General features: G+C 42.1%; 14 protein-coding genes across 14 annotated transcripts; 6 read left to right on the top strand and 8 right to left on the bottom strand.

Annotated features, from left to right (window-relative positions):
* Positions 1-173: 173 nt before the first annotated feature.
* On the bottom strand, positions 174-1,151 carry K450DRAFT_229495 (uncharacterized protein). Its single transcript, XM_051587096.1, has one exon. It carries the CDS (start codon positions 1,101-1,103, stop codon positions 642-644), a length of 462 nt encoding a protein of 153 aa, XP_051446848.1. The 5' UTR covers positions 1,104-1,151; the 3' UTR covers positions 174-641.
* Position 1,152: 1 nt separating this feature from the next.
* On the top strand, positions 1,153-2,127 carry K450DRAFT_229496 (uncharacterized protein). Its single transcript, XM_051587097.1, has 2 exons — positions 1,153-1,341; positions 1,648-2,127. The coding sequence occupies exons 1-2, from the start codon at positions 1,339-1,341 to the stop codon at positions 2,038-2,040; spliced, it is 396 nt and encodes a 131-aa protein (XP_051446849.1). The 5' UTR covers positions 1,153-1,338; the 3' UTR covers positions 2,041-2,127.
* Positions 2,128-2,203: 76 nt separating this feature from the next.
* Positions 2,204-2,698, top strand: K450DRAFT_229502 (uncharacterized protein). Its single transcript, XM_051587098.1, has one exon. The coding sequence runs from the start codon at positions 2,331-2,333 to the stop codon at positions 2,652-2,654; it is 324 nt and encodes a 107-aa protein (XP_051446850.1). The 5' UTR covers positions 2,204-2,330; the 3' UTR covers positions 2,655-2,698.
* Positions 2,699-2,973: 275 nt separating this feature from the next.
* K450DRAFT_197257 (uncharacterized protein) lies at positions 2,974-3,523 on the bottom strand (the record flags this gene model as incomplete). The annotated part of the gene is made up of 3 exons (XM_051584539.1): positions 2,974-3,092; positions 3,175-3,439; positions 3,521-3,523. The coding sequence occupies 3 exons, from the start codon at positions 3,521-3,523 to the stop codon at positions 2,974-2,976; spliced, it is 387 nt and encodes a 128-aa protein (XP_051446851.1).
* On the bottom strand, positions 3,395-4,162 carry K450DRAFT_229506 (uncharacterized protein). Its single transcript, XM_051587099.1, has 2 exons — positions 3,521-4,162; positions 3,395-3,439 (listed from the first exon to the last, which is right to left on the bottom strand). Exon 1 carries the CDS (start codon positions 3,915-3,917, stop codon positions 3,576-3,578), a length of 342 nt encoding a protein of 113 aa, XP_051446852.1. The 5' UTR covers positions 3,918-4,162; the 3' UTR covers positions 3,395-3,439; positions 3,521-3,575.
* A 325-nt stretch (positions 4,163-4,487) lies between these two features.
* K450DRAFT_229508 (uncharacterized protein) lies at positions 4,488-5,007 on the bottom strand. Its single transcript, XM_051587100.1, has one exon. The coding sequence runs from the start codon at positions 4,791-4,793 to the stop codon at positions 4,569-4,571; it is 225 nt and encodes a 74-aa protein (XP_051446853.1). The 5' UTR covers positions 4,794-5,007; the 3' UTR covers positions 4,488-4,568.
* Positions 4,598-5,279, bottom strand: K450DRAFT_229509 (uncharacterized protein). The gene is made up of 2 exons (XM_051587101.1): positions 5,068-5,279; positions 4,598-4,965 (listed from the first exon to the last, which is right to left on the bottom strand). The coding sequence occupies exons 1-2, from the start codon at positions 5,135-5,137 to the stop codon at positions 4,790-4,792; spliced, it is 246 nt and encodes an 81-aa protein (XP_051446854.1). The 5' UTR covers positions 5,138-5,279; the 3' UTR covers positions 4,598-4,789.
* Positions 5,280-5,505: 226 nt separating this feature from the next.
* On the bottom strand, positions 5,506-7,809 carry K450DRAFT_229513 (uncharacterized protein). Its single transcript, XM_051587102.1, has 4 exons — positions 6,893-7,809; positions 6,124-6,809; positions 5,838-6,007; positions 5,506-5,747 (listed from the first exon to the last, which is right to left on the bottom strand). The coding sequence occupies exons 1-4, from the start codon at positions 7,752-7,754 to the stop codon at positions 5,657-5,659; spliced, it is 1,809 nt and encodes a 602-aa protein (XP_051446855.1). The 5' UTR covers positions 7,755-7,809; the 3' UTR covers positions 5,506-5,656.
* A 460-nt stretch (positions 7,810-8,269) lies between these two features.
* Positions 8,270-8,759, bottom strand: K450DRAFT_229521 (uncharacterized protein). Its single transcript, XM_051587103.1, has one exon. It carries the CDS (start codon positions 8,629-8,631, stop codon positions 8,419-8,421), a length of 213 nt encoding a protein of 70 aa, XP_051446856.1. The 5' UTR covers positions 8,632-8,759; the 3' UTR covers positions 8,270-8,418.
* A 482-nt stretch (positions 8,760-9,241) lies between these two features.
* On the top strand, positions 9,242-10,391 carry K450DRAFT_229524 (uncharacterized protein). Its single transcript, XM_051587104.1, has 4 exons — positions 9,242-9,347; positions 9,688-9,783; positions 9,854-10,116; positions 10,184-10,391. The coding sequence occupies exons 1-4, from the start codon at positions 9,345-9,347 to the stop codon at positions 10,260-10,262; spliced, it is 441 nt and encodes a 146-aa protein (XP_051446857.1). The 5' UTR covers positions 9,242-9,344; the 3' UTR covers positions 10,263-10,391.
* Positions 10,392-10,409: 18 nt separating this feature from the next.
* K450DRAFT_229539 (uncharacterized protein) lies at positions 10,410-11,301 on the bottom strand. The gene is made up of 3 exons (XM_051587105.1): positions 11,172-11,301; positions 10,910-11,079; positions 10,410-10,832 (listed from the first exon to the last, which is right to left on the bottom strand). The coding sequence occupies exons 2-3, from the start codon at positions 11,066-11,068 to the stop codon at positions 10,656-10,658; spliced, it is 336 nt and encodes a 111-aa protein (XP_051446858.1). The 5' UTR covers positions 11,069-11,079; positions 11,172-11,301; the 3' UTR covers positions 10,410-10,655.
* Positions 11,302-11,988: 687 nt separating this feature from the next.
* On the top strand, positions 11,989-13,842 carry K450DRAFT_229549 (uncharacterized protein). The gene is made up of 7 exons (XM_051587106.1): positions 11,989-12,173; positions 12,244-12,344; positions 12,414-12,536; positions 12,595-12,836; positions 12,907-12,991; positions 13,073-13,331; positions 13,401-13,842. The coding sequence occupies exons 1-7, from the start codon at positions 12,023-12,025 to the stop codon at positions 13,685-13,687; spliced, it is 1,248 nt and encodes a 415-aa protein (XP_051446859.1). The 5' UTR covers positions 11,989-12,022; the 3' UTR covers positions 13,688-13,842.
* Positions 13,843-16,008: 2,166 nt separating this feature from the next.
* K450DRAFT_229562 (uncharacterized protein) lies at positions 16,009-18,425 on the top strand. Its single transcript, XM_051587107.1, has 10 exons — positions 16,009-16,326; positions 16,407-16,433; positions 16,513-16,679; positions 16,774-17,182; positions 17,251-17,303; positions 17,399-17,480; positions 17,548-17,800; positions 17,875-17,908; positions 17,984-18,092; positions 18,209-18,425. The coding sequence occupies exons 1-10, from the start codon at positions 16,065-16,067 to the stop codon at positions 18,238-18,240; spliced, it is 1,428 nt and encodes a 475-aa protein (XP_051446860.1). The 5' UTR covers positions 16,009-16,064; the 3' UTR covers positions 18,241-18,425.
* A 135-nt stretch (positions 18,426-18,560) lies between these two features.
* K450DRAFT_229573 (uncharacterized protein) lies at positions 18,561-21,192 on the top strand. Its single transcript, XM_051587108.1, has 10 exons — positions 18,561-18,683; positions 18,816-19,049; positions 19,166-19,230; positions 19,323-19,349; positions 19,435-19,486; positions 19,612-19,851; positions 19,929-19,991; positions 20,111-20,820; positions 20,884-21,039; positions 21,121-21,192. The coding sequence occupies exons 2-10, from the start codon at positions 18,985-18,987 to the stop codon at positions 21,132-21,134; spliced, it is 1,392 nt and encodes a 463-aa protein (XP_051446861.1). The 5' UTR covers positions 18,561-18,683; positions 18,816-18,984; the 3' UTR covers positions 21,135-21,192.
* The last annotated feature ends 476 nt before the right edge of the window (positions 21,193-21,668 follow it).

Consider the following 21,668-nt stretch of genomic DNA (forward strand, 5'->3'; position numbering starts at 1 on the left):
GGCCATTTTGATTTAGCTTCAATTGAACAAAGGTAAGACGTATATGAAGGGGTTGAATAGTTAAAATTTTTTATCGGCTGGCTTGTCGTAAACAAAAAAAAAAAAAAAAAATATAGCCAAAAAGGACTAAAAAAAAAAAAAAAAAAAAAAAAAAAAAAAAAAAAAACGAAAAAAATCAAAATATAGACGAAAAAGATCGAAAAGTAAAAAAATAAAAAAGTAAAAAAAAAAAAACTTACACATGTATCGCGTATTCTATATCGTTATTTTGGTCACTCGATTATTGTTACTTGTGAGTTTCTTGAAAAAAAAATTTATCTACTTCATTACAGTGGATTTTCGTATATGCGTTTGTTCTGAGTGTGTTTCCTTGTCACAATACTAGCTCCGTGACGTCATACCATGCTCGTGAAAATGCTGAAAGTCCTTTCTACCAACATGTCAAATAGATAGTGGCCCGAAGGCCCGAAGGCTTCTATTTCCGTAACTCCTGCTACGACTTTCTTTATGTTGACTATTAAACAGGCTAGTACAAACAAAACTGTTATAACAGCTGATTCTATTGTTCTGGTGAATGTTCTAATTTTTAAGCAGATGCTTGATAATCAGTGGTGATGATGTGACATTTTAATATACATAGCTTATGAAGCTCTGGCGATAATTTCGCCTCCAACGTTTTGCTTCAATGCTTCCTCCAACTCCAAAACTCCTCGGTTGGTATTCAGAATGGCAATTTCTCCTGGTGCCAAAGGCTTGATAAATTTGGCTCGTCGACCTGCAGCGAGATCCTTCATCTGATTGACAGTGAATGTAACCTTCTTTGATGGCTTGCTAACAACGGAAAGACTGTTGAGTGCTGGTCTGTTATCTTTGTATTTGAGGGTAAGCCAGAGCCTTCGGGTAGCAATGTTGTCTGTTGTGGTCGGAGTGTAGGTAGCATCAGGAGCCATGTGGTTACCGCGAGCGACGGCCGAGACGAAACCCTCTCGATAGAGGATATTACAAACGGCCAAGTTCATCTTTGTGTCAGGAACAGCGATAGATTGAAGGCGAGCTCGAAAGCCGTTCTGAACTCTAGCACACAAGTCGTAAATGCGTGGCATGGCGATTAAGAGTTATGGCACTATGATTATTTTTTTCTTGGGACTATCAAAAATTTCGAGAAACTTACAACAAAATCTCAAAGGAAAACGTGACGTCACAGTGGCTTGTTGTTGCTCGTGGGCAGCAGTAGGAAAAACGGTGGTGGGTGAACGAAAACCAAAGCTCCTTCCTATCCTCTTTATCAACGTCACACTTGTTTTTGGATAAGGCTTGAGGCGGTCTAATTAATCCAAGATGGTAAGCATGATTCTACCTTTAACCTTTTTCTTGTCAAGTGCCTTTGTGTTGGTTTTGTTCTGGAGATCAATCAATCGTAAAACGCGTGTTCAAAAAGTTCAACATCGCCCATCACCAAGCAGATCGATGCTTTCGCGATGATCGAATGACGTTCGGGAACACGTTCGAAATGACTGATTTATGTTTCCACTATAACCTTCTCGACGGCACTTGAGTAAAGCAAACATCTGGCATTCAAATCACGCATTTCATCTTGAATGCCAAAAAGCACTACCTTTTTCTAATACTGCGGTTGCCTTTTTTTAGACGTCCAAAAACTCCAAAATGATGAATATTATAAACTACCGCCTTCGAATCACGCTTGCGGATTCCCGAGTACTTACCGGACAGATGCTTGCGTTTGATAAACACATGAACCTTGTTCTTGCTGATTGCGAAGAGTTCCGCAAGGTCAAGTCCAAAGGAAAGGTTCCCGAAGGTCAGCCTGAGCAAGAAGAGAAGAGAATGCTTGGTCTTGTTATTCTTAGAGGCGAAACCATCGTCAGCATGAGCATCGATGGACCACCACCGCCGTCTACTGAAGACAAGTCATCGCGTGCTTCACAATTGATGACTGGTCCTGGTGTGGGCAGAGTAAGTGATATAACCATCCCATACATAATCATTAGACGCACTGTAATTAACAACAATTTCTTGTAGCCTGCTGGTAGAGGAATGCCTCCTATGCCCCCAATGGGTGCAGGATTGGGTGGCCCAGTCCGTGGAGTCGGTGGCCCTGCTCCTGGTGTAAGTTAACATACAAATGGGTTCAAACGGATATTATAGACTTGATGAGCATGCAACTGATTATTATTTTTGCTTTATTTCCATTTTTCTAGATGATGCAACCTAGACCTGGCATTCAGGCACCTCCAGTTGCTTACGGCCGTCCACCCATGCCCGGTGGTATGGTAAGGATCAACCATTCATATCATTCTTAACCAGCTCATATGTTTCGATTCTCATTGTTTTTTTATCTGTTGCTTAGGCTCCTCCCGGCTTTAGACCTCCTCCCGGTATGCCACCAGGTGCTCCCCCGCCAGGTTTTAGACCTCCTCCAGGTCCTCCTATGGGTTTCCGACCTCCTCCAGGCGGACCTGGTGGTCCTCCACCTGGTTTCCGTCCTGGTATGCCCCCACAAGGATTCCCACCGGCTGGACGTGGTGGTCCTCCACCAGGAATGTTCAACAGACCGCCACCCCAATAATCTCAAAATGACATTATACAGCCCCTTTCTACACGACTTTTTTTCCGAAATCTTCAGCCTGACTTAAAGAGTTAAAAAAAACAAAACAATCCACAAAAACTTCAATGAAAAAGATGTACATAACCGTTGATTGGCTAATAGAGCAATGCTCCCAGTTACCTTTTTCTTGTGTTTTCAATATCTGTATGACAAGTGTGCATTTTATGGAATGGGTTATAAACGTGAACTGGGTTAGCTGATGAAGCAGTTTGAACCACAGCGATAGTCATGCACAGTAGTTCGTAATCTAGAAAGTTTTAAATATGCATTGACTGATGTCTTTATTATTATTGATACACAGGCAAGAACTATGATCAAACGTATAAGGCAAGGAAGGCGTGACGAAGTTATGCCTTACTCTTTCCTTTTTCTTTTCGTGACAAGCTTTGATCCTCCACATCATCCTCATCGTCTCCACCATCATCAAGCTCTTCTGGTTGAGATACTTGTATGTCTTCCCATTTACCTTCAAAACACCTAGTAGTTAGCTTCACTGATAGTTTCCATGGCGTTGTCTAAGCTGTATTCACGGTGCATGTATCTCTCACCTTGATCTTGATCGTAATATGTAAGATAGACTAGCATATCGTTTTCAAGGCCAGCCTTTTCAACCTGTAATGCATCCTCTAAAAGGGTATATCCTCCTTGTGGTTTTTGGATGTAAAGTCTAACTTCTTCTGCTAGTTTGTCGCCATTCAGAATTGTGTTGCACAGTACGTCCTTTACGCGAGCTACAGTATCTTTGGCAGACACACAGATAAAGTATGTGGATGTAAGTCGTTTAACACGTATATAATTCGGTACTTTGGCTGCCTAAATGGAAGAGAATAAGCATTCAGCAATCAAGGTGTTCATTTCTTCCTACATTAGCTGAATCTCATACATGTTACGTACCATTATTCTAATCAATGAGAGCTTGCTGTTAAGGACGCTGATGGATTTTCCGGCGTTAGAAAGACTGCTTTTTATTTTGGCTGTATTGATACCAGTTCGTCAAAAAAATAATCGACAATTTTGTTCCTAAGCTACAGCCAGCTGGACTTGCAATGTCAACGAATACAAAGAAAGCTTCTGAACCACCAATACAGCCCAAAACACTACTAGCAGGAGCTGCTTCTGCCTTTGTTCTTGGTTTAGCGGGATCCATATGGCAAGCTAATCGCAAACATGCTAGAGAAATGAAAGCTGAGGCAGCAGCCACATCCGGCCATGTAGCCGCTGAAGTTCCAGTACCAGCAACCACAGCAGCAACCACAGCAAAACCCACACCCGTAGGTGCACAATTGCACATACCGCCTCCTCAACCTGTTATGACCCCAGCCGAGTATGCCAAATCTAGAGCTGATGCTCGACACTTCGCCTTGCGATCATTTGGGTATGGAACATTGGCCGCTTTTGGAGGTATGGGCGTACTTACTCTCTTGACCGCCTGGTGGATGGATGTATCAAGTGTAAGTGAATTTTGTGAAATGAATAATCTGTACTGAAAATGAACCCCTCGAAATCTCTTATTCATATTTGGTATTAATAGATTGAGGAGCTGTCACAAAAGCTGCAAGATACCATTCCGCGACGTACGGCAGCATTACGAGCTAAGATTTTGCGCGAAGAAACGATCGAGGACGAACTTTCCATGCTGCCTAATATCGATCGAGCCCAATCGGAAGAAGATATCAGTGCTGAGCAATGGTGGCAGGACTTGAAGAAGGAATGGCGACAGGACGTCGAAGCAAGGCGAGAATGGCACTCCTTGAGAGATGCACATGACAAAAAACGGTAGTAGTATGTAGTCTCGTGGCCCTCTATTCCATGCAACCCGATACCTTGTCATAGTATGATAGAATAATGTAAACAAAACATACCTAGAAACCACCTTGTACATCATGTATAGAAGTACGAACTAAAAAGCAAATACTATTTCTGCTCATTTTATTTGTTTGCTCTACCTGACAGAACAATGTCTGTAGTAGACATTCACGGTGATAGATGATAACGATGAAATGAACAGGAGAAAAAATTCAAATGGTTTGCTGAAGAAAACGAAATATTGAATGGAGCAAAATAGGAAATGGAAAGAAGAGAAAAAAAATGTATATGTGTATAATACAGCGTTATGAGGACGAGACGGAGCCAGTTGAACTGCATTGATTGAAAAAGAAGAAGTCATGTGCAAAGCTTCACGGTAACAGCGTTGGATGACTGAATCTCCGTATGCACAGCTGCAACATTCTGCTTGTCTGCCTTTATAGTATTAATGGATTGCTGCATCTGGCTCTTGAATATCAGTAGCTCGTACATATCCATATACGACATTTTTTCTACTTGGATGGCTGACCTATCTAAAGAAGTCCACGCAAAAAAAGAAGAAGGTTGTTAGATTTAGGTATCTCGCATGAAGGAATCTGTTCCTGAAAACGTGCGATTGTCGATCGACTCCGTACCGTATTCTTCATTGCTGAAGGTGACAATGACATGAGTGTCAGTAGAGAAGTTCACTTGTTTTGCAGGCATGGATTAGCTTTATGTAGTTAAGGAGAGTTGAAAGAGACAGAAGGAAGTGTGAGAGCCCATAAATTGCGAGATAAGGGAAGAAGGCTTGAATCAATTGAATCTCTTAATAAAATAAACAAGTCATTTGATATTTTATGGAATTGAGATGCAAGGTGCTGGTGCGTAAAAAAAGAAAAAGGGCAGCAGCAGGAGAGAAAATAAAAGCAAAAAGTGGGCTGCGTGGGGCGTATCCCTCAGTGCGATTGCGTGCACTTTCGGTTGGCACTGCCACAATAACACGAAATTTTTCAGCCCTGCGTCATAATACCAGACAAGAACGCAATTGAAATCTTTGATGCTCCTCGTTGTCATGAAGATAACTGAACGTGTTTTATCTGCTATATCTTGATAATCGATCAATGATGCTTTTTATTGATACAAACCGTCATGGAATGAATAGGACAAAAGGATACAAGGGAGATCTTACAGGATAGGGGGAGGGCAACATTCAATTGGGGTACGTAACATGCAGAAACAAGGCTAACACGAGCTATTTAGACTGTAAGTCGGGAATGAATACCCTGCTTGCTCCCATGTCGTCAAGTTGGGATTCATATACGCATTGTAATGGCTAATAAACAGATCACGTCTATGTCAATACCAACACTGATTCCCTTATTTCTTTGGATAATTATTTTTTTTTTGGCATCCTTATACTTACTTTTTAATATATTCTGCCGTTGGATAGTCCTCCGGATCACAGTCCACGCTGATCCTATCAGGGCTCTGATATAAACGTATATAATCCACGTACATATAAGATGGGAATATGAGAGAGCTGAGGTCGACTGGCCCAAAGGCCGTTGACATACCGAAATTTAGGATAATCGACTATATGTTCCAAACAAGTTCAACAGAACAATATTAGTGTTTGTTCAGTCAAGCACGGCCCAACCAGATACAAACAATCTACATGCCAAATAATAAACACAACAAAAGGGGCTTACCATCGGTTCCACACTGATGAGACGTTGCCACACTTGAGACTTATTGTTTGGTCCGACCGCTTCATCATACATGCGCCAGGTTTCCTGTCCATTTACAAGCCAACGAACATAAGCTTGCTTTCCAGCCGTGTTGCTTGGAACGTACTCAAATGCGTACGTTTGATAGGCTTGTCCATCATACATTGACGTATCGACTTGCGTCAAACATGAAACCGCTTGTTGGTATTCGTTACCCTGGAATGTGTTAGGGATTGTTTTTCCATTGTTTCCAATGGTTTTGCTCTTCTTGTTGGATATCGTAATCTCTGATCTATTCGCCAGCCAATGGTAGTCAAAAGGTGCGAATTGTGCAGATTGTGAGACGGAACCACTCGTACCATGACCGAATTTATCATCGGCACCGGCAGCTTCGAGTATATCCATTTCAGGTGCCCCTCGACCTTTTCCTGGGTATGGATTATCAATGCTAGGACTCCCACACATGCATCGATTTATTCGCTGTCCTGGAATAAAACTCTTGGTCGTAAATGACTGATTAGGTGTTACCCCGGTGTCACAACTGTCATAAGAGTATGGCCAAACTCCATCGGTTGATGCGCCATGACCTGCCCTGGCCAAGTTTCCGAGAGTCCATACGCCTGGCCAGAATCCGGAGACATCAGGTGGACCAGGCAAAGAGACGTTCACTGAGGATAATGGTCAGTGGTTAGTTACTTCCTACATATATATAGATCAACTTTAAGTTTTACATTTTTAAAAAAACAATTACCTTCTAATAAACCTCCAGTGAAACAGATTTTATTCCAAGACTGCAACATTCCACTGCGATAGTTGAGATTATGAGTTGGCATGTTTGCCATCGTGATCTTCAACGATCCGCCTTCAGTTGTAACCATATCAGGTGAGTACCATTCCAAATCTTCAGTCAACCAATAATGCAGGTCGACAGCTTCCCAAAAGGGATCATCGCCAGGGTAAAAAGTGCGACCATCGTTGTTGAACTCATCTGAAAATACCAATTTCCATTCTTCACCGTAGTAAGAAGTTCTTGTTCGTTCTTGTGCTGGTGTATCCGGATCGATGATGCTTCTTCCGCCTGGAGTGGTAGGGATGGTGGTTGTAGGAGGCGAGGTTGAGTTGTAGCCATTATTTTTTTCTTGGGCTGCTCTCCTGTCGTTTGCTTCTTTCGATATTGCCAGCGCTAGTGGCAGTATGAGGAAGACACCAAGTAAACTCAAGAGTAGAAACAATAAGGAAAGGGTATTCCCCCAACCACGAATGTTTGGCTTCATCCAATCAGATGGGTATGAGGTGTCAAAATCAGGGTCATCGAGGTCTTGCAGAAGATCGATGGAATAAGGTGACTCGTCCTTTTCGTTGTCAAAGACGGGCTGACTTATGGTCGAAAGCCGGTTGTTCACCCAACGATTAGACACTGATGAAAGAGACAGCCTTGGTGTAGCATGATAAGTGAACGGAGAGTAATAAGTAGTAGAGTGGTACAGTGACCGGTGTGATTGATGGCGGGCTGCCGGAGGTGATTGGTAACTCTCATCAACAATACTACCGTATGAAGGCAGTTTCGTAAACGGGATGGCCATGCCCTTCGAGCTTTTCCAACGAAAGGCCATGACTTTCCCAAAGCAATTTGCAAGATGTTAACCACTATGAGAGTTTGAAGATTTGATTTAAAAAAAGAAACACCATGAATATAAAAGAATGGTATCTTAAACCGCATAATATCCCATTACACTTGTGAAAGATCATGCGGTCATATTGTCAGGTTTCAAAAAACAAGTAAACTTTTGATTTTATCAAAGAAAGTCAATGCTCAATGCCACGCTACCGTGGTAAAACGTTGTTTACAAAAAAAAGCTTTGGGAGAAACACATAACATACTCTATATATTTAATGAAGCGTTAATTACAGCCATAACAGTGAAATTTCTTTCCGGTCACAACGACTTGCAATATTGGTAGTAAAAGGAAACGAGAAGCGAAGGATATCCTCCGACACACCAAGTGGGATTACATAAAGGGTCACGATGTTAAACTGAAATTTTTGCCAAGCTCGACGGCGATAACTGTGAAGAGCACCACACTACAGCATGATGAGGAGATCTCACTTTATAAATTATACCAATAAATGGGGGGCAATTTTTTTTTATTGTATCAAAGGATATGTTGGAATCGGACATTGACCTGCCAATCTACAGTCAAGGCTGGCAAGCTCAAAGATGGATTCCTTCTTTGTTCTTGAGCAGTTAATAGTCATCATACCCTGAAATTGTCGGTATCATGAGATAGGACACCACTCGTATCTAAAAGTATCGGCAACACCGTAATTTAGCCAGAGGCTATCAAACAAGGCCAATAAACATCCTGCATAAAAAAATACGCAACTGTTAGCATTTGTAACTGGTCTCTGTTGTAAGTGTGACTGGAAAGACAATGATATATTCGAGAGCAGGAGTGAGTTGACCAGCAGGAAAATAGCTGCTATCAACATAAAGAAGCTTCTAATTGCTATTGGATGGCATGGAATGAAACCACATACTAAGCAGACGTGATCTCAATAAAAGACATCCGTTCCGTATATGAAGGTGTTAACTAGTTACACATACCTTTTACGTGTATAATTTTGTTAAAGGACGAAAAGATGAAAGATCAACTAAGGGGGAACGACGTTAAAAATTTTTATAGCTTTTGACTGACATCATGGAAACGCCTGGAAAAATACTGCCTGCTTGGACGACCCCGCTTTAATTGCCTGTGGTTCAATGCTTTGCGAACATTTGTGGTACGATTACCGACAAGGTGAGAGTACGAGTATAGATAATACTACGTCTTGTTCACATGCTCAGAGAGGATCACAGATATCAATCCTTTTCCATGAAGATGCTTTGACTCTCATTGGAGTAAATAATATTCACATAATATCCATCATGTTCGTATGCGATGGCATAAATGCGTTTTTATTCATTATTTTAAATGATCATGCTATGGAATTTCGTTATCGGGCAAGATTACCTGGGTCACGCTGGTTGTGTATGCAGCAACTTTTAAAACTGCCAGCTTTTAACATTTTTCATTTTTTGGTCGAAGACAGGGAAAATACAGGAAAAAAAAAAAGTCACGTGTAGAGAGAAATCTGCTGCCGGCCAGTGCAAGCAAAAATGGCCAAGCGGCTGCCAAACGTGAAGCTCCCTCTTTCAACTCGTTATGGTGAGTATGCCGTAACATCCATCAATGAAAGCAAACAGATAATGGAATACAGCATCGATATGGATGGATGGATTAGTGTATCCGATGTATCCAGACAACCATCTCATCTTGTCATTACGACCGACATTTTATTTCTCATCGCTACATCAGCCGACATTGCGACAGACAACCAAATCCAACAGCTTGACGTTAGCTTTGTATGCTTTTTAACCTAAACTGAGCGACTGGAAGCATTACATTTACGACGAATTCCTCCATTTTGACTCTCAAATGACCATGCGTACCTTTCTCATACTCAAATTACGTTGTAACTCATATCCAATTGCTTTACCATTTACAGGCTGACCAAGAACAACCCCAGAAGCGCAGAACCTTCCGCAAGTTCTCTTACCGTGGTGTCGACCTCGACCAACTCTTGGACCTCTCTTCTGAGCAGGTAATATATCTGTTATCTAAATCAGAAGGCTGTTCAATTTGATCCGCGTTACTAACTTAACTCCACATAGTTCATGGAGCTCGTCCACTGCCGTGCTCGCAGAAGATTCCAGCGTGGCTTGAAGCGTAAGCCCATGGGTCTTATCAAGAAGCTTCGTGCTGCCAAGAAGGAGGCTGTCGGTAACGAGAAGCCCACCACCGTCAAGACTCACCTTCGTGACATGATCATTGTTCCCGAGATGATTGGCTCTGTTGTTGCCATCTACAACGGTAAGGTTTTCAACCAAGTTGAAATCAAGCCTGAGATGGTTGGTCACTACCTCGCCGAGTTCTCGTAAGTATCAACTTTTGTATCGCTGTTTATGTTCTATTGAGTGTCGTATTGACTGTTTCGTTCACAGCATCTCCTACAAGCCCGTCAAGCACGGTCGTCCCGGTATTGGTGCCACCCACTCTTCCCGTTTCGTTCCCCTCAAGTAAACGACTGGTGTATTTTATGTACTCGGACCACATTTGTCTTTATTCATGCTTGGGATATCGTGAATGAAATAAAAAAAAATACAATCATAGTCAGCTATATGTTTGGGAGTTTTTTGTTTCAACTTAAGATTGTATAAGAATGAACTACGGTGCGTGTTGATGTTAAGAAACATAGCCTGACAGAGCACTGTCATTTTGTGCCAAGTCAAGGTGATATATCCGTCATTGGGATTTGTTCGGCTGTATAGAGCGTCTATAGCATTCTCAAACTGTTCATACACAAGTCCATTTGCACAATCAATCGTATTTGGAAAAGGGAGACCCTTTGTAGACAAAGGGGAGCTTTTTAATTTTTATTTCATCAAAAAGGTTAATGTAGACACATTATGGAGCTTAGTCGAAGAGACCGAAGCCCATGTCATCATCAGACTCCTCCTTCTCCTCTTCCTTGTTCTCCTCGACAGCCTCTTCGGCGGAACCAGCGGCAGCACCACCAGCAGCGGCAGCACCACCAGAGACAGCACCACCAGAGGGAACGGAGGCAAGCTTGGCTCTACCTTCCTCAATCAACTGTAATTTGGAGGAAAAAAATTAATGTTAGTGGCGGAAATGGTCAATGTGATTTTGAGCATGTCCAAGTTCTTTACCTCGTTGACGTTCTTGCCTTGAACAGCAGAGAGGAGGGAAGCGACACGCTCATCTTCAGCCTCGACACCAACGGAGGCGAGGACAGCCTTGATGTCTTCGCTAGAGGGAGCGGCATTGCCACCGGCAGTCAACAAAAGGTAAGCAGCGAGGTATTTCATTTTAGATTATTCTGTTCAATCGAAAAATCCATCCATTAGTCAAATCTATTCATCCATCCATTCATCCATCCATCTTTCATTTGGTTAATGGAAGTTATCTTACCCTGGACACAGATCAGTTTAAGCAAAGACTGCAGAAGTGTGTTGCTGGATGTAGAGGGGAGGAGCTATAGCGGGCAATGGTGAAGTTGGTTGATATTGGCGACTGGAAAATCCCAGCCAATCACAGGCGCCTTTTGACTGAGCCAATAAAAATTTATTGGTGTGGCTCACTTCATCAATAATGTTAGCAGTTTAAATAACAGAACAACAAAAAGCATCTTCAGCTACGTTTTTCTGTATGGCCCTTTGTCTTTAGGCTGGTGAGAAATTTGAATGTTAATTATCGCTCTCCTTGTCCTACTTTGTACATGGAAGGGTTTCTCAGAAGACGCTGATAAATGCCATATGCGTTCATTTCTCTGGACGTTACCTAAATTGTTTGACGCACAACCTGCGTTCCCCAAAGGTAGCAGCAGGATAGAGTTTTAATCGTTTTCTTTATTTTAATGCTTATCAGATGCAGCCAGATAAGATTTCCGTCTGTTTTCTTCTGCATGCCGTATCCCCCCCATCAATAAATAGAGGTTTGTTCAAAGGAACATATATTTCGTCGATTGAAGAACGCGCTAAGGGAATAAAAGATGCACCATTATTAAGGCCATTTTATAAACCTTAGAGTACATTGCATCGGCATAAGTCGCATAGGTTATGCAGTGTTCAACTTTATAATGGATTGCTTTTTATCAAAAGTAACGGGGTACGTGAAAGAAAGCCAGCCGACTGTAGCGTACAGCGTGGGAAACTACCCCATCATAGCACACTGAGAAAAAAATATAAATTTCAATGTAACTGTGATTTTGCCTCCTTTTCATACCACAAGTCTTTCTTGCTTGGATTTTCTGGCTTACTTCGATGCTCGCGTTTCGTTCTCTCAAACTAATTTCCACACGTGCTATTGCTCTCTCTGCTGCCAAGAGGTCATTCTCCTCCTCCATCGTAGCTCATAATACACCAACCTCTCTTCATGCGTTTACTGATGATGAGTTAATGCTCAGAGAGTCAGGTATAAGAAAAGAAATCGATATTTTCTTTTTCCAAACCTGTTGCAATAACAACGGGTCACTCTTTTATAGTTGCTGACTTCGCACAGAATATCATCAAACCTCTGGTTCCTCAGATGGAAGAAGAGGAGCAAATGCCATCCGAACTTATCAGTAACCTTTTTGAACATGGGGTGAGTTTTGTTTTAATCCTTTTTTTTTCACATGCATTTGTATTGAGAACAAACATCGCCACTGTACAGCTTATGGGAGTGGAAACATCGGCGGACCTTGGTGGCTCGGAAATGTCCTTCACTGCAGCATTAATTGCTATTGAAGAGCTGGCCAAAGTGGATCCTTCAGTCAGTGCCATGGTCGACATTCATGTGAGTACTTGCATAAAGGTGCTATAAGCATGTGTATATTCTAACTGTGTATTCTCAGAATACCCTATGCAACACTATTTTGAAAAAATACGGGACAAAGGAGTTGAGCGAACGCTATTTGCCTCAACTGGCGACAAAGTCGGTGGCCAGTTTTTGTCTGTCGGAAGCAGGAGCTGGAAGTGATGCATTTGCTCTTCAAACAAGGGCAGAAGATAAAGGTGATCATTACCTGTTGAACGGAACAAAGATGTGGATCAGTAACTCCAAGGAAGCCGACGTCTTTATAGTATTTGCAACGGTGTATGTAAAGCGGTTGTTTATGAGGCATGGATTTTTCATGTAATCTGATGGCTTTGATACAAATGTCTAGAGATCCAAGCAAAGGCTACAAGGGTATCTCCTGCTTTGTCGTCGAAAGAGATTGGGGTGTCACAATTGCCAAGAAGGAAAAGAAGGTTAGTACTCATTGAGTTGTTTCGCCAGCCTCTATCAGTGGGACCTGTATCATAACTATCTTCTATGACTCTCTATGACAGCTGGGTCTGCGAGCATCATCGACGTGCGTGGTCAACTTTGACGATGTCAAAGTGCCGAAAGAGAATGTGCTGGGAGAGATTGGGCTAGGCTATAAATATGCCATAGAAATGCTGAACGAAGGTAGAATCGGTATTGCAGCACAAATGACGGGTCTTGCTCAGGGTGTGTACGACATGGCTCTCCCATACATGTACGAGCGTAAACAGTTCGGTCGCCATATTGGTGACTTCCAAGGCATGCAGCATCAGTATGCTCAAAGTAAGTCAGGCTGACGGATACCTTTTCCTTCATCGAAGACATATAATAACCTTTGTTTAAATATCACAGTTGCTACAGAGATTGAAGCTTCCAGGCTCTTAACGTACAATGCTGCCAGAATGAGAGAGGAAGGCCGTAACTTTGTGCAGGAAGCTGCTATGGCCAAGTTGTTTTCTTCTCAAGTGGCGGAGAAAGCTGCTTCCAAAGCGATTGAATGGATGGGAGGAATAGGCTTTACCCGAGAAGCTGGTCTAGAGAAATTTTATCGGGATGCCAAGATTGGCGCTATCTACGAAGGCACAAGTAATATGCAATTGCAAACAATCGCTAAGATCCAAGCTGAGAAATACAAATAAAGTAGAATAGAGAAATTGATACAGGATATAAATAAAGGTACTGAAAGTTTTGAAATTTGAGAACGTGAGCCATCACTACTGAAGTTGATGGCGGTATTTCAAATGTGCAAGTAATGGACAGCGAGATGGCAGATCAAAATTTGGCAATCACTACCACGCAGCCAACAAGACCGAGTGAAGCCAAGATTCGCCAGAGGGTATAATCACGCTGTGCAACTCCTAGTAATCCAAAATGATCTATTATTGCCGCAAAGATAATCTATCAAGACAACGAAGGTTTGATATTGATTAATAATTCATCTGAATTCTCTAACTCAATATTTCGATTTTACCACCCAAAAAACCGGTTGAACTTACCTGAGCGCACACGAAGATACTCAAAACTGTTGCCGCTCCTAACCTTGGCACAGTCAACACGTTGATGATAACATAGTAGCCTCCACATATACCTCCGATCCAAGCATACCATGGCGCTTCTGAATAGCGGAACAATCGTTGGGAAATTTTCAGTAACACCGCCTTGCATGAAGCAGCCATCGTCGTTTCAGTATCATACCTTTTAAAGTTGAATTGGGCAATGGAGTACGTAGTGCCGTTACATCTATTACAAAGAAAAGTAGCACAACTCCCAGACCCGTCAAAAATGAGACCACGGTTGCAAATGATCTTCCTCCGTATTTGTTCAAATTGGCATTTGCTCCTAGAATACCAAAGTTTTTAACATTATTAATAAAAACATCAGTCTACAAACTATAGCTTACCTGCTTGAATAGCAAGAGCACAACCAGCAACAATCAGCAAAAAGCCCGAGAAGATGGGGTTACTTAGCAGATCCATTTGTTTGTTAGTCTTCTCCTCTTCAGCACTGTCGATTGGGGGGTCTTCAGCAGTAGGATTGTTGGGTTGAACAGTGGCAGAGGAGTCAGATTCGTTACTGTGATTCCTTGATTCTTCGAGATCTCGCTCTTGAACTTGCATTCAGCCACTTCTCTGAGTGAAAGGGAAAGAACAACCGACTGCATCGGTGCAGCAAAGAACCCTATTTTAATGCTACTACACGTGACATGATGGGATGCTATGTTAATGAACACTGTAAGAAACATGATATTTATGTCAAAATTGTGCGCTATTCTTGATGGAAATAATCAGAAGCACTATGAAAAGCATTTAGTAACGTTGAAATTCCCATTTATATCTGTCAAACATGGCAAAAAACGAAAGCAACGTTGCAGAGGTGGATGAAAGGAAATGCCTAAATTTGGTATATGCTGGTTTTAAAAGCCGATCATGCACATCATTTTTCGCTCGTTGCAAGATCGCAATTTACGTTTTTTTTTATCCTGCAGTCATGCTTTACGCTTTGGTGTCCTCTTTTAATTCCAAATTTAGACCTAATAAATGCATAGAATAACTGCGCAAGACAGAGTTGAGAAAGGGATTAGGCACTTGTAAAGAAAAGAAAAAAAAAGCTGTAATACTGGTAATTTTAAATCATCATGGCAGAGCAGTTTACCCCAAAGTAAATTTCTACTATGTAGCAATCTGGATTTCCTAAAGGTTTAACGTTCATCGCTTTCTATTCTTTAGAAAGTACTACTAATCGTTACGATCACAGCCATGTGTTGCCATCAAATCGCGCTTTTGAAAAAGTACACAGAAAACGCCAAATGTTTACATGTCACAAGGGTGCCCGAGGAACCAATTCACTCTACCTTCATTGAAAGAGAAGAAAGTTCCATTACCAACGTTGAACTTTATAGGCCGAGACTTTGTGATTTGTTATAAATTGCTCATTTCCCATCGACGAAACTAAGTTTGCCTTATATATGTAACTACAAGTTGATTCTATCCATTAAAATAATTATGGCCGTGTTGCATTTATGCCGTGATGTGAGGCTGTTGGCAAAGACATGACTCACGTTTATAGGCGGAAATTGAAACAGTATAACGTTCTGTCAAGAAAGAGCAAGTATTGTCCGGCTTGGGTAGACTTGAAGGTCATTGCTATGGTCTCTGTAAGTACCACTTGAAAATTGCTTCGCTTCATAACGAAATTATATTGAAAACCAGGAAAACCCCCAAAAATATCAAAATTAACCAAAAGACGTAGTTCCTTATAATGCAGCTGTGATCGGCTTCCCCAGTTCTTATGATAAGAAACACTAATACATCTAAAGACGAAGGTTATCTCACGCTTAAACTTTCAGACGACAAGGTGCGACGGAGAATTTAGCCACATCGTCACGAAGAGACCGAATGACCTCACAGCTTTTCGAAATTTCCCCTTAAGTGGCAATAAAAGAGAACATGCTGCCCCTTCAGCTTTTGCTTTCCAGCTCTCAACCTTCTCCGCAAACCCGAAGTTTTCGACCAAAACATGACAGACGGCACAAATACCCCTTCAAAGATTAAATATCATTTTCATGATATTGCCGCTCGCATCATACAAAATATTCGGAGCGAAACCGAAAGTGAAGCACACCAAATTCTTCGAAGCTACCCTGGAAACGAGAACCCGACGGACGCGAGCCAAAACGCTGCCAAGATCTATGGTATAAGCACACAATCCTCCACGGGCGTCATTTATGTTATGGATCGAGCCACTGAGAGAGGATTCACGTATGGAAATCCGGAATGGGGCAAGTTAGATTCGAGAATGCAAGCAACCATAGAGTGTTTTAACAGTTTTGGCCTAACTTCGTCCCGCATCCACTTTCAGCAAATTTCGGCCAAGGTGCTCCGGAAGGTACTGTAAAAGCAACCACTTAAATTTACAATTTGGCAAATTTGATCAGGCGAGACTAACTAGCCTTCCTGCTTTACAGTCGGCCATATCGATGGTTGCATGGACAAGCCCACTGAGATTGCCATCGACCATTCTTCCCTAGAATATGCTCCAACATCTGGTATCAAACCTCTTCGGGAAGCCGTGGCTCGTTTGTACAACGACCTGTATCGTCAAGAGAAGGAGTCGCAATACACGTGGGAAAATGTAAGTATATATTCACTAGAAGATGACAGTTAGTGGGGCTTCTCGCACCACAGATCATGACCTGTTCACGTCCATTAATGACATTCTTGTGTAGGTGTGTATTGTTCCTGGTGGCAGAGCTGGTTTGACCCGTGTTGCATCTGTCATTGGTGACATCGTTGTTGGTCACTTTTTACCAGAGTATACCGCCTATGAACAAATGCTTGGCATTTTCAAACGCTTCGTCCCTATTCCTACTGTTCTTGAAGAGGAGGCCAAGTACCACATTGATCCTCAAACCGTTAAAAAAGAGATCATCGGTAGAGGTTTGGGTTTGATTGTGGCATCTAACCCTCGTAATCCTGTAGGTCAGGTTATTGAAGGTGAAGAGCTGAAGGAGATGGTAGAAATTGCCAGAAAGCGACACACTACTCTTGTCATGGATGAATTTTATTCCGCATACATTTATTCACATCCTTCTGAGCAAAATGGGCGTACTGTCAGCATTTCCGAATTCGTAGATGGTAAGCTAGCATTTTTTTTTTTTTACAAGATTGAGACCATATTTACATGTCTTGTTCCGTGGCTTTAGATGTAGATCATGATCCAGTCGTTATCATCGACGGAATGACCAAAAACATGAGAGTAAGTACCTTGATGATCGTTATAAATGTTCCCTTGGAAATCGGTGTGACAAAAATTTTCAGTTCCTAATTTGAGCAAAATTTTTTTTTACACAGCTACCAGGTTGGCGGGTCTGCTGGGTTGTAGGACCCAAGAGTGTGATTACTTCCCTGGAAAGTAGTGGATCCTTCCTTGATGGTGGGTATTTGTTTGCCCACATTACTACGCCATCCCTTGTCAATGCCTGAGCTCTAATTTTATATAGGCGGAGCAAACCATCCTTTGCAGAAAGCGGCCATTCCTCTTATTGAGCCATCCAAGTATCGAAATGAAGCCAAGTACTTGCAGCAGCACTTCAGAGCGAAGCGTGACTTCGTGCTCAAAAATTTGAAAGAGATCGGCTTCAACATCAAGGTTCCGCCTGAAGCCACCTTTTATATCTGGCTCGATGTTTCCGAGCTCCCGGAACCCATCAACAATGGGCTCGCTTTCTTTGAGGAATGTCTCAAGGAGAAAGTGTAAGTCGTACTGACATAGTCATTGAATGCTATGATAACCCAATCTCATTGTCGCTGTTATCAATCCTTTACAGTATCCTAGTACCTGGTATTTTCTTTGATGTTAATGTAAGCACGGGTTTTAATTTTTTTTTTCAAGCGTCTTTTTACTGTTTTTGTTTATCCAATCTTTGCAACACCTAGCCTGCCCATCGCCGTGAGCTTTTCGAATCTCCGTGTCATCATTTTGTCAGACTCTCGTTCGGGCCCGAGCAGAAGGAACTTGAAAAAGGACTAGCTGGCATCAAACGCGGTAAGATATTGCACCAATGGATGTTTGTGATGACTATCTTTTACTAAGTTTTTACATATGGCTTATATTTCCTTGAACTTCTTTTCTCCTGCATCTTTTGATATTGACAAACATAGTGGTGGACAAGTTCAAAAACGAAAAGAAATGATCATCCTTCCACGGACTTTGAAACTGACATCTATCATTTGCAATAGGCTTGGCAATAATGTCTCAGTTGAATCCCGATCGTGTTCTTATTTGAGACATCAATGGCTAAATGCAATGGGTATTACCAATAAAGCTGAAGTATGAAGAACCGATTGGAGGCAAATGTGGGCCGTTCCAACTAGAATGTCGTGTTACTGTACCTAAGCAAATGTGATGAACGGCGTGGTTGTTTTTTCTTTTTTGGTCGGCTAATTTGAACTAGTTTTTGTTTATTATTTAAACTTAACCTTGCAACTTTTCGCCTTATAGCCCCAGATGGGGTGGACTACAAGAAAAGTGGCAATTATCTGGAGCTGATTGAAGATCTTGAATTATGGTGCAAAGGCTAGATGTCATTGTATTTGTCACGTCATCGTCTCATCACCAGTACGTTGTAGTGTGATTGTAAGTGACAAGCCCTTTCACACGGAAATTTTTTTCCCGCCACAGCGGTTTACATCCAATTTGTTACCCCTTTCCCGTTGGTTGTACTCAGCTTCATCCTTAACACAATTTTCACTTTCATTGCATCGTCAGGCAATTCAGGAGATCGCACAGCAATTCAGAATTCAAGTCACCTTTGCGTTTGAGTTCCGACATTCTTCTCTCAAGTTCTTAAAAATAACCAGTCCATTCTATCGCGGAGATCATCCATTACAGTGATTAGCTCTCAAATTTCACTGCTGAGCGGCTCCAATTACGTATAATGGAGGACATCATATCCTACCATTTTGCTTCAGTGAAGCAGAGACATGAAAACAGGCATGAAATGTAAGTATTAGGTTATCAATATCATCCTGTTGCATGGGGAAGAACAATTTTTGTTAGGCCTACCTTGTCCCCCATAGTATCCAATTCATAAATTTTACTCATATCATTTATTCTAGGGAGTATCAACTGTCTGTTCGTCAACAACCCAAACAATCACGTATGTGCGGTATAGGCGAAAAAGGTATGTGACTACAAAATTGTCAGTTGGCCAAATGGGAATATGGAAGTAACGACTTTGGTATTGTTTATTTATTTTTTTTATCCATCATCTAGCTGATAGACGACCAGTCGACCCTCCTCGTGATTGTTTTCCCAATTTTTCTTTTAAACATGACTAAATTCGAGACGAATCTTTGTTAACCTTCCTTATCGTTTGGTATTCCAGCCATAGTACAGCTAAAGGTCGTTGATCCATCACTCAGTGGCCACGAAAGAAGGTAGGATTGCCGTGTTCGACAATTTTGGTTTATGCCCTTCATATACCCGTCCTCTATGATATCTGTTCTCAATTTGTGAGTTCGAATTCGTATCGAGCACTTATACTAACCTCAAACTTTTTCAGTGCATATCTTCAGAATCCTTACTACTTTATGTATGCATCGTTGATGGCTGCGGATATTGATGAAGAGTTACATTTATTACGTGATGGAAAGACTAGGAGTACAACTGGTTCTGTCGTATCATCGTTGTATCATCTCAAAGACATAGATAATGCAGATGCTGGATTTTTCGTCTTTCCAGACCTATCGGTACGAATGGAGGGTAACTACAGACTAAAACTTTCTCTATTTGAAATCATTGGGTAAGTTTAGTTCCATAGGGGGCTGTGGCGGAAACTGTTCGACTTGGCTTACAACTCCTACCTCCCTGATCTTGCAGCAAAGAGGTGTTCCATTGCAAATCCATCATCACGCATATATTTGTCGTCTACTCTGCAAAAAGGTAAGCAGCCCCTTGCATTTTTTTTCAAGCCATCCAATTATTCCTTATTGTGCGGCAGCTATTCCTCCCAAAACGAGGCAAAAAAAAATTAATTTAAGACATCCTGTTTTATAATATAGATTTCCCGGCATGGAAGAGTCCACATTTCTTTCGCGATCATTTGCAGACCAAGGGTTGAAGATCCGAATTCGGAAGGAAATTCGTGTCCGACGGAAACAATCGAAGCGGAAAGAATCGTTACCCGATCCATCTGGCCAAAAGCGAATTATGTACAACAAGCGACCTCGTAATATTTCAATCCATCAAGACGATCAAAGTGATCATGAATCTTCTGAGGGAGAGTATCACGTAGCTGACATCGGCAGGGATAGGCAGAAAGAGCATAATGTGTTGGATTCCGAGGCGACAGTCCAGTCTACCGAACCTTGGAATGCACAAAGTAACTACTCACAACCAGCCAAACTAGTAAGATCAGAGCCACCCAATGCTACTTCACCCGGCATGGAGCCATTGGACAGTATAGAACGCTTGCCGAACAGCAATAGATCAAATCCTTTGATAATGGGTAACGAAATGATGCTGCCACCGGCCAATCGCACATATCAAGCCCCTTATTCTCCTATGCCACCAACCAACAACACTGTTCCTAAACGATTCCATCAATCACTTCCTGGTCATGGTTTTTCTGTTTCTGTACCGCAAGCAGCATCGAGTACGCGCAACCAGGCCGCACATGCTCAAGACAGATCAGCTAGTGAACCAACGATAAGAGTGTCAACTTCTAGACAGCCCGGTACTCATCAGTCTCCGTGGCTTATGCAACATAACGATCAACAACAGCCAAACGACAGTTGGTACCATAGACCGCCCGAAGATCAAACAAACCCACTCAATCAACAACGAGGCAGTTCAGCTGTTGAAGATGATCCTCATTCGTCATCTCCACATATGGCCAATGTGTTTTACTCAACCAGCCCCGGGCCGATGGGATTAAGTCATGGAATGGATGCAACGTATGGAGCAAGGCGGGCAGGACCGGCCGGATCAGGTAAGCTTTGAAAGGATAATTGGAAAACAATCAACGGATATACTCATATTCCCCCCCCCCGGAATTGGTAGCGCGATTTAGCAATCAACCAATAGGACATCAACAACAACATCAACACACACGAGCTAATCACCCAGATACATACTCTCCAATACCAGAAACATCCATGCGACAAGTAGACAGCCACTCATATTCAAGATACTCAACACAATTAGCGCCAAATCAAAGGCAAGCCTTTGCTAGACCTCGACAATCTGCTGATCTGTACTCTAACGTTCAGACATTCTCGAACCCTAGCTCTGTCAAGAATTCCGGAACCAGCAGTGAACAAGACCATATGCTGTATCGGGATCCTTATTCGAACAACAGACGTACCGCCAATAATCTTTCCGGCTTTACTCAAGCTGCTCTCCATTCCCATGGAAATCATGTTCCCCAAGCATCTCATAACACAGTCAGTGTACCAGGAGCGCTAGAATGGTACGATGAGTCAGAGAAGTACGCACAAGAGGGGCCACAGAGCCATCCTCATATAAAGCACGGACAGCAGTTACAGCGGCCGTCATCACAGCCACAACCACCACAGCAGCAGCAACAGCAGCCGACTTCTAGCATGTATCCTGTTTCCA

This window comes from Umbelopsis ramanniana, assembly GCF_025399195.1.
Source record: "Umbelopsis ramanniana AG unplaced genomic scaffold K450scaffold_12, whole genome shotgun sequence".
Taxonomy (NCBI): Eukaryota; Fungi; Mucoromycota; class Umbelopsidomycetes; order Umbelopsidales; family Umbelopsidaceae; genus Umbelopsis; species Umbelopsis ramanniana.

Coding starts and splice junctions, on each gene's coding strand:
- K450DRAFT_229495 (XM_051587096.1), bottom strand. CDS start 1,103: ATGCCACGCATTTACGACTTGTGTGCTAGAGTTCAGAACGGCTTTCGA.
- K450DRAFT_229502 (XM_051587098.1), top strand. CDS start 2,331: ATGTTTCGATTCTCATTGTTTTTTTATCTGTTGCTTAGGCTCCTCCCG.
- K450DRAFT_229506 (XM_051587099.1), bottom strand. CDS start 3,917: ATGTGCAATTGTGCACCTACGGGTGTGGGTTTTGCTGTGGTTGCTGCT.
- K450DRAFT_229508 (XM_051587100.1), bottom strand. CDS start 4,793: ATGACTTCTTCTTTTTCAATCAATGCAGTTCAACTGGCTCCGTCTCGT.
- K450DRAFT_229509 (XM_051587101.1), bottom strand. CDS start 5,137: ATGCCTGCAAAACAAGTGAACTTCTCTACTGACACTCATGTCATTGTC. Junction 4,966..5,067: donor CTTCAGCAATGAAGAATACG/GTACGGAGTCGA, acceptor GGACTTCTTTAG/ATAGGTCAGCCATCCAAGTA.
- K450DRAFT_229513 (XM_051587102.1), bottom strand. CDS start 7,754: ATGGCCTTTCGTTGGAAAAGCTCGAAGGGCATGGCCATCCCGTTTACG. Junction 6,810..6,892: donor CACTGGAGGTTTATTAGAAG/GTAATTGTTTTT, acceptor CATTATCCTCAG/TGAACGTCTCTTTGCCTGGT. Junction 5,748..5,837: donor ACGGCAGAATATATTAAAAA/GTAAGTATAAGG, acceptor TCTGTTTATTAG/CCATTACAATGCGTATATGA.
- K450DRAFT_229521 (XM_051587103.1), bottom strand. CDS start 8,631: ATGTTGATAGCAGCTATTTTCCTGCTGGTCAACTCACTCCTGCTCTCG.
- K450DRAFT_229524 (XM_051587104.1), top strand. Junction 9,784..9,853: donor TGGACCTCTCTTCTGAGCAG/GTAATATATCTG, acceptor AACTCCACATAG/TTCATGGAGCTCGTCCACTG. Junction 10,117..10,183: donor CACTACCTCGCCGAGTTCTC/GTAAGTATCAAC, acceptor TTTCGTTCACAG/CATCTCCTACAAGCCCGTCA.
- K450DRAFT_229539 (XM_051587105.1), bottom strand. CDS start 11,068: ATGAAATACCTCGCTGCTTACCTTTTGTTGACTGCCGGTGGCAATGCC. Junction 10,833..10,909: donor AAGGCAAGAACGTCAACGAG/GTAAAGAACTTG, acceptor TCCAAATTACAG/TTGATTGAGGAAGGTAGAGC.
- K450DRAFT_229549 (XM_051587106.1), top strand. CDS start 12,023: ATGCTCGCGTTTCGTTCTCTCAAACTAATTTCCACACGTGCTATTGCT. Junction 12,837..12,906: donor TTTATAGTATTTGCAACGGT/GTATGTAAAGCG, acceptor ACAAATGTCTAG/AGATCCAAGCAAAGGCTACA. Junction 13,332..13,400: donor GCAGCATCAGTATGCTCAAA/GTAAGTCAGGCT, acceptor TAAATATCACAG/TTGCTACAGAGATTGAAGCT.
- K450DRAFT_229562 (XM_051587107.1), top strand. CDS start 16,065: ATGACAGACGGCACAAATACCCCTTCAAAGATTAAATATCATTTTCAT. Junction 17,183..17,250: donor CATTTCCGAATTCGTAGATG/GTAAGCTAGCAT, acceptor CCGTGGCTTTAG/ATGTAGATCATGATCCAGTC. Junction 17,304..17,398: donor GAATGACCAAAAACATGAGA/GTAAGTACCTTG, acceptor TTTTTTACACAG/CTACCAGGTTGGCGGGTCTG.
- K450DRAFT_229573 (XM_051587108.1), top strand. CDS start 18,985: ATGGAGGACATCATATCCTACCATTTTGCTTCAGTGAAGCAGAGACAT. Junction 19,852..19,928: donor TCTCTATTTGAAATCATTGG/GTAAGTTTAGTT, acceptor CTGATCTTGCAG/CAAAGAGGTGTTCCATTGCA. Junction 20,821..20,883: donor GTGGCTTATGCAACATAACG/ATCAACAACAGC, acceptor CAAACCCACTCA/ATCAACAACGAGGCAGTTCA.